The sequence below is a fragment of the Nyctibius grandis genome, chromosome 30 (genome assembly GCF_013368605.1).
Source record: "Nyctibius grandis isolate bNycGra1 chromosome 30, bNycGra1.pri, whole genome shotgun sequence".
NCBI lineage: Eukaryota > Metazoa > Chordata > Aves > Nyctibiiformes > Nyctibiidae > Nyctibius > Nyctibius grandis.
Window position 1 is genome coordinate 2,396,691 of NC_090687.1, and position 15,258 is coordinate 2,411,948.

Below are 15,258 nucleotides of genomic sequence, written 5' to 3' on the forward strand. Positions count from 1 at the left end.
AGCTGGGCACCCTGTTCCTTGCTCCTCTTTCCCTCAGATCCCTGATAGCACTATACCTCCCTAAAGACTTTTCCCCAAAACAAAGTCATCATAAGAGCCCATGCTAGATTTTTTTTTTTTTTACTATGATAGCTTTCCTTTATGATACATTCCATTTACACTTTTTCTTTTTTCCTAATTTTCCTGCCAGCATGAATGAAGTTCAGTTAATTAACATGTATTTCCTTGAAGAGATAAACCTTTTGAGAAACTTTTGAGGTATTTTTTTGACTTTTGTTGATGAAAGTGTGTTTCAGTAGTGATCTAACAGATCTAATTGTTTATTTTGATAAATGTGATCACTGGAGTCGACGTGTCAGAATTTATTGGGGGAGGCTGCTACACCCCATGGCGCCTGTGAACTGACCAACAAGAGTGCTGCTTGGTCTGTGTGCTTCTGCTGAGTCTCTTTCGTACTAAATCGGATTTGGTGTTTCACTGGGATAAGTATTATTCTGTCAGCTTGAATGACTGATACTCTTCTGCCTCATTTATTGAAGTTACTGTATCTATTACAGTACTCTGAGTGAACACTTCTCCTGCAAGAAGCAGCAAAATGCAAGGTTAGCGGAGTTTAACACAGGAAAAAAATCACCTAGAAAGACCGAGTCATGTTGTAAAGTAGCATAAGATTTTCTGGTTTTCAATAGAATTTGATTCTAGATAGATATGTCGATGACAGGTAGTGGCTAGCTGGGCCAGAAGAGTTTCAGGATAAAAAACTTCCTCTGAAGAAGGACAACGAATCAAATAAATAATTTAAAACAATGCCACTATAGCAGAAATGAATCCCCATCCCCTTCCACTGACACTGGTGGTGCCAGTATAATGATAACAATTGGTGAATTTCTGGCAAGTATCAGTTAAGTATATAAAATATTCTCAAGTATGCTTTATATGTGCTTCAATAGAAATGATTACTGTAAAATGGCTATTAATGATGAGAGGCGATGACTTTCAGCACATGAAAGCGAGGGAGAAGAGGGAAATAATGAGAATAAGGTCTATTAAATAATGAGACAGATGGTCTTATAATAGGGGCTGATGATTTGAAATTCATTCAATGTGTGCTCAGCCACTGGAAGGGTGATCTCTAAAAAAGTTTAAATAGCCAGTGGTGATGGCTTTCAGATGTTCCTCAGACCAAAAGGGCAAAGCTGTATAAATCTCTGTAAAAGCTAAATGTTTATCAGTATGAACCTTGATGAGGAATCCAGAGAATCTGCTAGAACAAGTTCATGTTTTCTCTTCTGGTGCAGAACTCTGTATTTGGAGCCCTGGATGGTTTGTTTGAGACCACATTCTCCAAAGCGCTGTACCTGATTTAATATCGGGGGGTGGGGGAGTCTGCTGCTTCTGTATTCATCAGAAAGCTTTATCACAGAGATAGCACTTCATAATTACCGAGGGGGCATCAGTCAAAGAAGAATAATCTCTAGATGCAAAATCTATCTCTGTGCCAGAAAGCCAGGGTCCTGCTTTATTGCTGGCTCTGTGCAGCTGTAAGCCAGCTTCCCTGTGGTTCTGTGCTATTTACTGGGTGCAACATTGTGTGATATGGAAAGGAATTTTTTAATTTTCAGTTTCGGTAGCTTTTGTAGGAAAATGAAAGTCCTGATCAAATGACTATAGACAAGAGATGGGAAACCAGAGGACCCCAGCTGTGTCTTTTGGGTTTGTTTTTGTACTGAAGTGAAATGATCTGCTAAGAATAAGCATTTAAAAGTTCAAGGTTAAAATGAATATTTAGTTTATGCAGCATGATCTCTGTTGTTTTATAGGCCAGCAATTTGTCCTCTGATCCTTAACCATAAACTCTCAGAGGGCTCATCGCCTGTCACAAGGCAATGTTCAGTACATTCAGACAGCCCCTCCTCCTCACCTCCCAGCCTGTCCTTTCTAGAGTGCCTACATCCACCTAGCACGACCCTCCAAACATGCAAACTGTCTCACCGTATTTCTGTAATCCTGATGGCATCAAAGCTATGCGCCTTCTAATTCTTCCTGTTTTGTTTCCTGTGATGGGTGTGCTTGTGCAGAGGCACTTCAGATGGGCTCCAGCTTGTGCTGCCTTCACGAGGAACGTACCAGTGCTTCCCCTTCACTGTTCACAGTGCCACCACTTCTCATTGGGCTATCGTCATCATCGTCATTCCCTGACAGACCTAGTTTGAAGCACAGATTAGCAAACCTGTTGGTAAAGATTTTTTTGCCCCACTTTTTCAGATGGATCTTATCTCTCTCCCATAGTCTTCATTCCTCAACAGAGTAAGAAGGGAAAAAGCCCTATAGCATTGCAGGCACTTTTAGTCGAGCGTAACTATAGCCATGTTCCAATTCAAATCATAAAACTGGGCATGAATTTAGGATGAGGTATTTAATAGTAGTTCAGCATGATAAGAAGTATCATCTTCAATTCTGAAAGAACAGCTCCAGGTAGGTTGGCACCCCATGCTATCGCGAACTTTAACTGTGCAGCCTCAATGTTGTGTTCACTTACCTCTCTGTTCTACCTAGCAGACTCCCTCGTATTAACAGTACCGTCACATTCTCCGTTCAGGCACTGCACAATTTCTCCTCGTCCTTCTATCTCCCTCCTGCTGAATGAGTGGCAACGCTCTATTATGAAAAACAAATGCTATTGTGTGCGTGTAGCAAGAACTAATCTCAGCTGCTTTGTTCTGTAACAAAGCAAGAAGCAGCTGCTGAGATTAATAGGCAAGGTGAAGATGAGGTGGTTCAATCCATCATCAAATTTGTTCGCTTTAAGTGTGCTACAAAGCAGTAGGATTACTGGTATTCTCTAGCAAATCATTAGGAAAAAAAACAGAAGGAAGCACTGTCTTCCCTTGCTAAAATGAAAAGGTTATACATGGAGAGAGATGTCTAGAGAGGTTTCTGCCATCAGGAGGATGTCTGAGAACAGAAGAAATAACTTGGCCAAAAACTGAAATGTTCACATACAAACAAGACAAAGTTGGTGAGCTCCAGTTGTTGTCCTGTTGGTCTTTCAGACTTATCTCCTTCCTATTTTCCCCATTTCTTTTCCTTTTCTTTCTACTTGGTGGTAAGCATGTTGTCTGCCAGCTGGCTTCAGGGCACAAATTCTTTGTATTCAAAATCCCACTAGTGTTTTCTGCACAACTTTCCCAACAAAACTTTGAGGTTAACTTTAACAACAACAAAAAATTTAAATTATCAAATGCTGTCTCATTTTTGTTCTTTCTGGTTTTGAGCCTTTTTAGACTTGCTGCTTTGCAGTCTGCAGAGGCAGAGTTGTCTTCAATCATCTCATGATTTCAGCAGCTTGATTTTATTGTTTAAAGCGATACTCAGCAGCGTTGGGTATATCATAAAGGACTGGCAGTCAAGAAATCATGTGGCTTATTCAAATCCTGGATCACTGGCCCTAAGGCAAACACTGAGTCAGTGGCAGAGCTAGTTGTCCATGGGTCTGCTGCTGCAGGATATTCTCCATGGTGGCATATTTACCTCAGTTTAAAAACAAAAAAAACCCTCAACCAATCCCCCCACCCCATAACCTGCACATAGTTGTGTGTAGTTTACGTGTAGTTGCAGTTGCATGCTGTTAGCCTGTAGTTCGCAGTTGCTAATCCTTCTCTTAAAGAAATTCTAAAAAATAGTCAATAAATTAAAAAGCATTTCACAGGCTCTGCTTTTTTATGGCTTTCTGTAAAACGATTTTCAAAGCCGACTCCGGTTCACCCCGCTGTGGGAACTCACAGTTGACGTTTTGCTTGTCTGTAGAGCAGCAGGTTAGATTACACGGAAACATTCTGCCAAACACCCGTGCGTTTTGTTTGATTGCTGTTTTCCAAAGACTTTCATAGTCAGATAGGAAATGTAAAGCCATCTGCTTTGCCAATACAAGTAGATTGAGATAGAGAATATCTGTAGAGTATTCATTCAGACTTCGTTGTAGAAAAAAATATATGTCTTGAAATAGTACATTCAGCGTGCTGTAGAAGATTGGTAACATTTTTGCTGACTTGGACAGAAAATGCGCATGAAAAAAGCACAGTTGATTGTAAACACAGGTGAAACTTATTTGTTTTAAAAGCCTTTCTTTGTCCTAGTATGTCAACAAAACAATTCTGTATTTCCTGTTGCTATTGACTCTATATAGACCATTAGTTTGTGTCACAAGATAAGGTGCCTGCTGTGGAAAGCTGGTGGCATAACTGGTGACTGAGGTGAAGTGAACCCATATATACCAAAAGATGTGGACAAATAAAATGCAAAATAGTTCTGACTTGATGATATAAGGAAACTTTGTCACCGTTTGGATAGGCAGGTATCGGAACAGGTTGCCCAGAAAGGTTAATCGGTCTTTCTCCTTGGAGATTTTTAAGACCCTGGTAGCTAAAGCCCTGAGCACTGTGGTCTGATCCCATTGCTGATCCTGCTTTGAGCAGGTTGGACCGGGGGCTTCCGAAGGTCCCTTGGAGCCGGGGATGTTCTGGGGGTTGAAGCGTTAGCAACCAAGTCCTGCCTTGCTGCATGTTTACCTGGGCTGTCTGCTCTGCGTTTGCAAAGTGATTGATTTGATTACTCGTTAGAGGGCAGATTTACACCTAGAAAAGGCTGTGTCCTGTATGAGAAAGAGGAGGAAAAGTTCCATCTTAGCAGAGCTCTGTCTGCCTCTAAAGCAGGATTTTCAGACTCAATCTCTGGTGTCCTGAAAGGCCTGGGAACCCCCTCTGATGGGGCAGGCTGGCTCTGGTTTTGTGTTAATTGGCACTTTAATTGCGTTAATTTGACACTGTGGTTCCACAGTGTATGCTGCTGCTTCCTTGGGTGAAGTTAGCTTGTAGAGTAAGATACGTGCAGTGTTCACCTGCAGCATTGCAGTCTTGTCTGTTTACTGGAGAGACTGAACTGGGCACTTAGATGTTGACTCTTGCTCGTGCAGCATCCCGAGGCACCCTGGCCCTTCACCATGGGTGCCTCACAAGGTCAAGGCCACATCTCTTGTTTCACGGAGCTGTTGCTGTCCTGCGCAGAGCACTAGCCCGTTGTACGACGTTACGTGTTGAAAGAGCATCTCTGGCGTTACGGTCCGTCACACCCTTAGCTTTTCTCCCTGGTCACACTTCAGAAGCCCTGGGTCACACAGAAGTGGCCAGCCTAAAACCGAAAAACATCTCAGATTAGCATGCTCTTTTCACTGAGCTGATACAAATCACGTCTGATAAGATGATGTGAAGTGTGGGGAGCGGTGTCTGCAGCGAGGGTGGAATCCAGTCAGGCCGAGAAGGGCAGCCGATTGCGGTCATTAAAAGCAGCAGGCAGAAAGAGGAGCTGAAGCTGCCACTGACTCAGCTGTTTAAAAGTTGTCATTGTTTTTAAACCCCAAATCTTAAACCACTAAAGCCGTTGTAATTCTTTCACTAATTTAACACACCTAAGGTTTCTCTGCAGATTCTTTTAAGTGAGTATGTAACTAAAAAATTATGTGATAAATTTTGTTTACTCTCTAGATACATGATCTGCCATCACTTCTGCTCCCTCCTTTGAAGACCTTACTTGTTAAGGATTATAAACAGCACTTAACCGATGCTATCCTGGTTTGAGGCTGCCCTTTTGAAACAGGTTTTGTTGCTGCAGTTCTTGGTAAGCTTTTGCAGGGTATAGTCCGGCAGCACAGCTAACCTGATGCAGCCGTGGGCTGCTGTTGAAAGGGACAATGTTGTACAGTCTCAGCAGCTCCCTTGGGCTGACAGTGGCATTTGAATGACCATACATTGAGCTACTCAGAAATCTAAACCAGTAGAAAATCAACGTTTTTCCTGCCAGTTAACTCTGAGCTGGCTTGGTACGAGATCAGCTGAGCTGCTGGCACCAGCACAAGGAAGAGGCTAGAGGAAAGGGAGAGAAGTGGCTCATCTGTATGGTTAAACCATTTTCTTAGCCTTCATTTATCTTGTATTTTAAGTCCATAAACCAGCCCTGAAGCTGAAACAAAGAGTACTCCATGTTCTTATCCCTGTTATTTTTTCCACAACTGCAGTGAACTGCAGTGGAGAAGTTGCCTGGCTTAGTTTTGTTTTGATGGATTAGTTTTCACCAGGTTTCTTCTATGTCGCTGCACAAATACTCGCACCAGAGCAGGAGGGTGATAAAAGGGAAGGAGTGAGTGGCCCAGGGTGCAGGGGAGGGTGAGGAGGGTGACTGCTTACTTGCCTGAATTTGGATTGCCAGCTTCAGCTGTCTGAACTTGTGCCTGCAATTACAGTATTAGGCACTGATTATATCTGTACCCAGCATTTCACTGGTCTGGGAACGTTTTTAAAATGTTTTCTGCTTTTCTGACTTTGTCCCCGTGACATTTGGGAAATGCCCTTTCTTTTGTCCTCCCTGTAGATTTTGTTTGCTATATGCGCTGTGTAGGCTGTGGGGTTGAGATACAGGGGGCTGATTGATCCCTCGCTTACTCAGTTTGTCCCAAAGACGTAGCAATGGGGAGGCTGTGTTGTAACTGTGTGCTGGGGCAGGGGCAAGACTTGTTTAAATCACTGACTGTCTTTAAATCTTATGACTGACTGGGAGAACCCAGATAGGGAGGAAGAGGTAGGGAAAGAAGATGTCAACTGGGAGGCTCAGTCAGAAAATGTTGGGACCCACTGTTGCAGAGGAAGGTCTTGGAATGGGCATGTGCTACAGAGACTGAAGGGAACACTGGCAGCTAGAAACCTCTGAAGATTTTGCCTCACGTCCACGTTCATTTTGGCTTTCATCAGCCTTTAAAAAAGGCTTTGCTAACACTGAGGGGGGTGGGGAATGGCAATCATTGCAGTGGCTACCCTTCTCTGGGACTGAGCTGCGCAGGTTTGCAGGCGTGTTGCTGCCATACGGAGGTCACTTGTATCGTGGTCAACAGCACGGATCGAGAGGAGGCAGGTAACCTTTATTGGCCCACTTACCATGACTGCACCATCCATGGCATCCTTGCATCTTCCCTTTCCTTTAATCTTCAGTCACACTCTTCTGTCCTCACTGTCCTCACTTATAGAAGGAATTAATAAAGAAGACCAGTTTCCTAAATAGTGGGTATTGAAAATCTTCTGAACCTACATGAAACAAGTTATAAAAATATGCGTGTGTCTTTTCCTTCTTCATTCTTGCAGATGGAATTAGCTTCTCCCTGCAGAATATATATCCGTCACTTCAGGGATTTTAGTAGTTCCTGTTGTTTCAAGTTGCTGTTGGAGTCTCACTCAGAATGATTTTGCATCATGACCTTTCTGCTTTGTAGCCCTCGAAGCTGTCATGCCTGCTGTGCTATTTCTGTTGTTGTCTGTATTTTTGCAGTGTTACTTCCACAGTCCCAGGCAATCATTAGCAGCCTTCCTAGCGCATGGGGGGCCATTGTCTCTGTTAGTACTGAAGAGTTTGTACAGCAGACCCTTTAAGCAGTTGTCCAAAGCAGATTTTTGGATCAGAATTTGTTCCTTCTGTGGCCTGGAGAGGGGCACTGAGCTGGGTTTCTCACCAGGTACAGGAGATTTACATCACTTCCCCTTACCACCTGTAAACATTTTCTCTGTAAGCTTTTTCAGTGTGAATTTCAACTCCCGAGACACAGATGGTTATGCCAAGTTGTGATGCATCATGCAAGCCAGTCCCCAGGCCTCTGTTTCCAGCAACTTCCTTGTGTGCTGGTTGGTGGGAGGAGGTTTTCCTTTCTCAGCTAGCACAGCGTTGCCATACCTATGGATACACATTTCTGTCTGACAGTGTAAAAAGATTACCCACCATTCAACCATTTTCAGATGCTCTTCTTGCTTCCCTCTGTCCCACGGATATTCCAGATATTTGACCATGTCAGAGCAACTGGTGTCTTTTTATTTTTTTCAATTCTATGCATATTTTGCATAGAAAGTCAAAGGCTCAGAAAAATCTTAGTTCAATCCACAGTTAATTAGCATTCCCATCTACTTGTCGTGCTTGACTGGAATTGTAGAAGAGACTGAAATTAGCAGAATTTGTGGCTAAATCCTTCCATCGGTTGTTTGCCACCTCTTTAGTCTTGTAGGTTCTATCTGAATCCGATTGTCTGCGTTCATATCCTACCTACTCTATTGATAGTTCAGTCTGCTGTTCACCATTAACATTACCCGAACTTAAACTAGGTGTCATTAAAAATATGTTTTCCATCTGATGCTGCTATCGGAATAGTGAACCTTAGCTCCTAAAATTCAGTGCCTTGGTATCTTTGCTAGATTTTAGTCCTAACTGGATGGAGAACTTCATGAACTCGGCGAAACACCTCCTACAATTGCTTTGTGGTGTTCAGCAATCAAACAGTCCCTTTAGTCTAAAAGGTCTGTGATGCTCTGCAGGCACATGCATCGTAGAAGATTAAAGTTACTCTCATCAGTTACTATTTACAGAGCCAGATGTGTTTTCTTACTAATCCTTATGCTGTAATGAGAACGTCTGTGTTAACCATCACTGCCCTGCTACCATCAGCCTGCTTCTTCCCTTCTGGGCTGCCACATGTCTTACTGGGTTGAGTGTGCAAGACTTAGGTTTTATAAGTCCTTTTGGGCCTTTTTGCAACATTTTCTGTTATCACTGGCCTTCATTTGAATGGGTTGAGACTTGTGATTTGCTTCTCTTCCACAGCACAGCAACCACTGTACTACCTACCTATTTCCATGTGCTCTGAACTGCATTTGTCCTAACTTTATCACACTGTCATTACAGTAGTGTTTCTCAGCATATTTTTATCTAACAACCTGCTATATTCAAAAAAGAAAATCAACAAACCACCTTGTGCAGTCTTAGTGTCATGCTTCTCCTTTGCACTCCTATAGTATATGGCTTTTTGCTCCCACTTTGTTTGCACGCATGGAAATGTGTGAATTTATTCTGGTTTGGTTTGTGTATTATGAAGCCGCGGTCATTTCAAAACCACTTCTGCTTGGTAGTTGTTTTCAACCAATAATCCATTAAAGGCTGCTTTCCAAAGAAAGTCCCTTTCTTTCTGTAATTTTCTGGTGGTACTTTTCTGTGGGATGAAGACAAGTGAGCTCATTTCCAATGTGATAAGTGAGGATTCAGCTGGTGGGAATGTGTGGTTGATTTTCAGTACGCTGTTTCACCTGGGTGCATGCTTTGTATCCTGACCCTCATGGTCAAAGTAAGTAGAAGTTCCCATGTTTCAATTAAGACCTTTTTTCATTAAATATTTTCAATGCTGAAATTATCTATTCTCATTCTGCCTGTGAGCGCCCTTAACTGTTATAGGACCATCCAATTAGCTACTTGCCTGGGCAACAGGGCAGCTTTCCTAATTCAGCTGTTTTCACCTCTTACAGGAAGCAGCAAACATGCTACGTCTTATGCAGAACAGGCTGAAGGAAGAGGAACAGAACCTGCTTAAGAGTGGAAGTAAGTGGGATTTCTTCACTGCTTGTATTAGCAGAAAAATAGTGAATCAACAGAATCAACCCTGATCACACAGAATCAACCAACCAGGTTGGAAGAGACCTCAGGGATCATCGAGTCCAACCATTGCCCTGACACCACCATGTCAACTAGACCAGGGCACTAAGTGCCATGTCCAGTCTTTTCTTAAACCCCTCCAGAGATGGTGACTCCACCACCTTCCTGGGCAGCCCATTCCAATGTCTAATAACCCTTTCTGAAAAGAAATTCTTCCTAATGTCCAACCTGAACCTCCCCTGGCTGCTTTAGGTATAAGTATGCACTTACAAGCCTGAAGCAGAGGGAACGTGGGATAGATGGCAGAGCCAACAGACTATATTAGAAAAAGTAGAATGATAATAACTTTAGAAGGACAACAGTGAAATAGAGAACCTAACCTCTGTGAAACGCTCCTCTGCCTTGTAAATTTTACCTGCAGTACTGAGGGATGGAGACAGTTACCACTAAACATGCCGTGCAATTGCGGTGAGCAGATTTTAGGCTTCATTTTACTATTCTCAAAGCCTGTAAGGGCTAGCTGTGGGCACAGCACGTGTCCCAGCACGACAGGATTGCTGGTGAAAGGGTGGTTTGTGAGCAAACTTGGCGAGAGGATTCTACCCAGCAAAACGCTTGCGTGTAGGTGAGTGGTGTCATTGGTTTGTGGGTCTGCTTGGCTGCCTCATGTTACACACGTGCTGGTGTGCCTTGAAGAACTGGAATATAATTTCTGTCCTCAGCAGGTAGCCTGCCACATTGCATGGCGTGGAGCTCGGTTGTGTTCGGAGTAATTCTTTGTGGTGTGTCTATCAGATCATAACTTTCACAGATAAGACTCAGCTTGAAATGCTCTTTCTTATCACTAATCGTCAAAGTGGGGTCCGTGTTTGCCTGCTTGCATTTGCTTGATTTTAGTATACCTGCAAAATGGGAATGCAATTAAAATTGGGGATTTTTTCTTTTTTTTTTCTAAACTTACTCTTAATTAATTAGAAGTCTAGCTGAGGATCAGAAGGGAATAATAACCCCCTGAGATTTTGCAGAAAGCTAACAAACCCGACTTGGCTCCTTTTGAGCCAAGCATCAGCAAGAACTTCCTCGTTAATTACCCCTGTGAATTTAATATTGCAATACGTGCATTTTTATATGGTAGTGGGAAAAATAGAAGGGGAGTTAATTCTCAGGATCAGAGGGAGAGTTCATGAAAGATGAAATTGAGTAAGGACATAAAAGTTGCGCTTCACAGTTTGCTGGCAGAGATTTCCAGAGCAAGCTCATGAAAGAGGAAATTCACTCATTTCTGCCCATCTTTGATCTCATCTTCTTATGTCAATGCAGTAAAAAGTGAAGGAGTTTTAGCTGAAACATAGGATTTGTAATATAAATTACAAGAATGTGGAATTGTTTAAAGGATTTACTTGAGCGAAAAAGTCCAGGTCCTGCTATTTGACAGTTTCCAGGGTAGATAAGTTCAAGAGGAGAACATCTATCATAGTAATTAGCATTATGAAGTATAATGTGAAAATTTGCTGACCTGCTTTCTCCTTGTCTGTGGATTTTCACTTGGAAAACTATTAGTCATTTAGTGTAACTGAAATAACATGAACCTTGCCTTTTAGTGAGTGATTTAACTGCCACCTAAGAACACGTGACTGTAGCTTTTAATGACCTAAAAATATTGCCATAATACATCTTTATTCAAGTACTTAATTGTCATAATTAGTATTTTTTCTAGTGGTAAGAGCACCAGGATCCTGTTTTTCAGTGCTGGCTCATTTGTTGACTGTCCTATAACCTTGGAAAATCAAGTTATCTTTGTCACCTCCCGTCTGCCTTTATCTGCACGCAGTGTGGAAGGCTGCAGAGGTGTAACTGAGACGATAAATTTGCCTCTCGGAGGCTGTTTCCCCAGTCACGAGCACGACTTCATTACTGGGTGCTGTAAGGTTAATTTATTGAATGTTGTAAAGCTCTCTGAGACCATGGTTTGCTAACATAATGATCAGGTACCAGGCTGTGCTTTCCCTTTAGACCAGACCCCGCTCTCCTCCTCTCGTTATTAGTTAAATGATGCCCTTTATACAATTCAAAACCAAGAGATTTGCTTTGATAAGAGAATGCAGAGGCTGGTGTCTTAAATGGCATAGTGCCCTGTTAGGGATGTGTTTACGGAATGGTTACGTTAATCCCAGGATCCTGGTCACAAGGAAAATATATTTTTTGCACAAGAGGAAACAGAAACAGCAGCAGAATCTGTGCAGCATCACTGAACAGCTTCGCCTGCCCAGACCCTCCCCAAAGGTTAATAGTGAAATTCACGCTAGGGATAGGAAGCACGATGAGGGATGGAGTTTCTGCCATAGAGGATTCCCGAGAGCCCTACAGCCTTGGTCTGGCGGTCAGTGATTTTATCAACATACCGTGAGCGTTGTGTGTCTTGTGGGGAAATGGTGTGAAGTGCTACAGACGTGAGCACTTAAACCTTCTTTCACCTGCGTTTGGAGATTCTGCGTGCTCCATCCTCCTCCTAAGATAGAATGTACCCTGTTAATGAGATGGACACAAGGAAGATTAAAGAAGGGCTTTTCTTCACCATCAGAAACATCTTTCTAAAGTAGGTTTTGGGAGGAAAAATACTTCCTTATTCCACTTGCATTTTTGAGTAACGCCCCCCACACAATGCAAAGTGCTTCTATCCTAAGTTTTTTCCATCTCCGGTTTGTCAAAAAATGTAGGACTTTGTTGTCTGGGCCTTCAACCCAACAAATCCAGGACTGTTAAAGTAGACCCAGCTCTGTCTTGGTCTTGGTCATGTTCTGGAGAAGAAGGGGTTAGCTTCTTCCCCTTGCAGCTCCGCTCAGTGGAAGGTGGGCAGGCTGCCCTGATGCATCCCAGTATCCTAAGTCTCTCTGGCTGGATCTTGAAGGTCCGGGGTGGTGGGGTGAACTTTGAACAGGTTCATTGCTTTCCTATACAGATGGGTAGCATGGGGCCAGTGTCTCCTGCAAGGAAAAGGGAAGGTTCTCTAAATCTCATTACACTTTGTCCCTGAGAGCTGCAAAACACTTAATGAGACTCTTCTAACAGCATAGGCTGGACTCCGGTGATAAATTTGTTACCATTAACTGATAAAAGCCAGCATCCTTCTGCCCCCGTAAGCACTCTTACCTTAGCATACCTTCGTAATTGATGCAGTTCTCTTATTGTCTGCATCCTTTGACCTTATCTCCCGCTAATTTGGTAAGAAGGGGTGCAAATTAACAGTTCATTTCTCTGCAGCAGAAGTTGCAGGAATTCTGGACAGCTCTAAGTTGAGTTTCAGGCTGAAGTAACGCCAGAGAAACCTAAATTACATTTCTTGTAAAGAAGAGCTGTGGCGTGTAGGTTGAATTGTGCAGGTCTGTGTTAAGAATATGCAAAGCCTGTGGATATGTCACGGCACTCGCATAAAATTTGCAAAAACGTTCAGTGTAATTCAGAAACAGCCTGGTTCTTTCTTCTTTTGCTAGCATACATTGCAAATCATCTTTTATTTCTGACAGAGCATCCCCATAAACCACTGCACTAAAAGAAAAAAGCTAGCAGTTATATGAAAAAATGTTCTTAAATTACGTAAAGATGTTGAACTCTAGATACAGATCAGGCTTTGAGTGTTATTTACATGATGAAAATATATGTAATTATTTGCAGCAGTACAGAAATGTTTGTGTGTGATGAGCGGTAAGTAAATTGCTGTTATTTTTGCAGTCTTTATTTCACATACGATGCTCTTAGAGAAACCAATACACGATGGGTGTCTTTCACAGAGCGCACTGCCCTTGTGGCACATCCAAGGTTGGTGCAAAGTAACAAATGCCAATTGACTGAAACTCGGGGCTTGGTTTCCTTGTGGTTAATGACACAGTGACACACGATATTAGACACTGCTCGGATGAGCACGGTGAAGGCTGTTGACAGATCTATTGTCAGGTGTGGATTCCTGAAGAGTTGCTCTGACAGTGGTTTGGTGTGAGAGGAGAGGGCTGGGAAGGTCACTGACCACAGCAGCAATTCAAGATGTTTTTTCAGGTTCACCCAAGTTGTAAAAACATGTTTGCTGAGCGAAAAGTAACAAGTGGAAATGTTTCTAGACTGCAATACATTTTTTCAGACTAATCAGCTTATGTCATTTACAGATCTTTCTTTCTTACTTTTTACACACTTTTTCACGTGTGTGTTCTCACATCCTTTCATTTTAAGATTTTTTATCAATTTAAAAGCAGACTATATAAAGTATAGTTTAAAAAAAAGGAAACTATTTTGTTTGGAAAATGTAAAAATAAACCCTTTGAATTTTTCAAAATATTCTCTGTATTTCTTTTGGGTAAGGCTACGCCTAGAATTTAATTTCAGTTTACAAAAGTATTTGCTGTAAAATTGCATTTTTTTTAATTGAATGTATCACTTTCTCATGTGCTGCTGCAGTCAACCCACCCTGCATACCCTTGCTTGGTCTGTAGAATGACTAAAACATCCCTGTTACATGGCATTTTGAAATTTGCAGTACTTCAATATTGGTCAGCAATAGCAACGGGGTTAACTGATGCTCCTGGAGAGCTTCAGTTCTGCTCGACACAACCAAAGTGTTTCCTTGGCTGCGACGCTGTTGCAGTTTGGTGCTGCACTGAATCTCTTGTACCCTTTCTACTCCAGAATTGATGCTTTAAAATCTGACAGCAGATAAATAAAAAGCCCCATTGCAACGCTTGTGGCACTTGAAGGATGGCAGTGAGTCGCTGGGTAATTCCCACAAGGGCAAGATGCCTGGATGATATTGCTAATGCTCAGCACTGTCACCAGCAGGATGCTCAGAACATCCATCTTCTTGTGGGAGACACTTGGAATTTGTCCACAATAGTCTTGTGTTTTGCTTGTTAAATAATCGCAAATTCATGTTCTAATTTAATAGTACTTTGATGGATTCTTGGCTTTTAAGATCATTAGAAATAGTTATGGTCACTGAATATGACCTCTCTATAAAATGGGCAATAAAATTTCTTAGCTCCTCATTCCTGTGCCAAGACTACAAATCCCAGTTTAAATGGAGCTTGTCATCAAGAGTTATTTTTAATTATTTCAAGTGACAGAGACCTATTGCTTCCCTGGGCAGCGGTTAATCATCATTACTGTTCAAAATGGGAGCTTGGATGCTGTAACAATAGAGCATTTTAAAACGACCCAGCGAGGTAAGAAAGTCCAGTTAGACCTCTACAACCTACTGGTTGGTGTTCGTTGGTACGTTATTGCCCAGTTTTAGTATACGTGGGTCTGAACATCCAAGCTTTCTGCTGAAGTTAGTTAGGAGCCACAGGTGTTTGGACCTTGATCAGTAGCTCTGAGCACCAGGATAAATTTTTCTTAGAGATCAGACAAAGGATCTTACTTTTGTGCTAAGGACAAAGGATGTTCCCTACTTTTTATATATATTTATTTATATATCAAAGCATTTCTTCCTGTTCAAATTGCAGAGCTGCAAATATGTAAGTATTCAGGCTGATGTACCCAACTACTGTCTCTGAGGTTGGTGAGACACGAGCATGGGTTTGGTAGAAGCAAGGCTTCCAAATGGGAACTGAGCTTCACTCTCTCTTCAGTCCCATTAAAATCCCGATCCTCCCTTTTTTTTTTTGTGTGTTCTAAAATTTCATGCTATTTATTAAATGGCTTTTATTTTGGGCTGTCAGTTGCCCATTTGATTTTCTCATGATGTTTTTTTCACCAAAATCA

The 15,258-nt window shown here is 42.1% G+C and overlaps 1 protein-coding gene across 2 annotated transcripts in view; it reads left to right on the forward strand.

The window, feature by feature from the left end:
* CLUAP1 (clusterin associated protein 1) overlaps positions 1-15,258 on the forward strand; it is a 65,976-nt gene that overhangs the window by 34,200 nt on the left and 16,518 nt on the right. For both annotated transcript variants that reach the window (XM_068420258.1, XM_068420259.1), the window contains exon 9: positions 9,384-9,456. In XM_068420258.1, the coding sequence (XP_068276359.1) occupies positions 9,384-9,456 (73 nt within the window). The remainder of the gene's footprint in view (positions 1-9,383; positions 9,457-15,258) is intronic.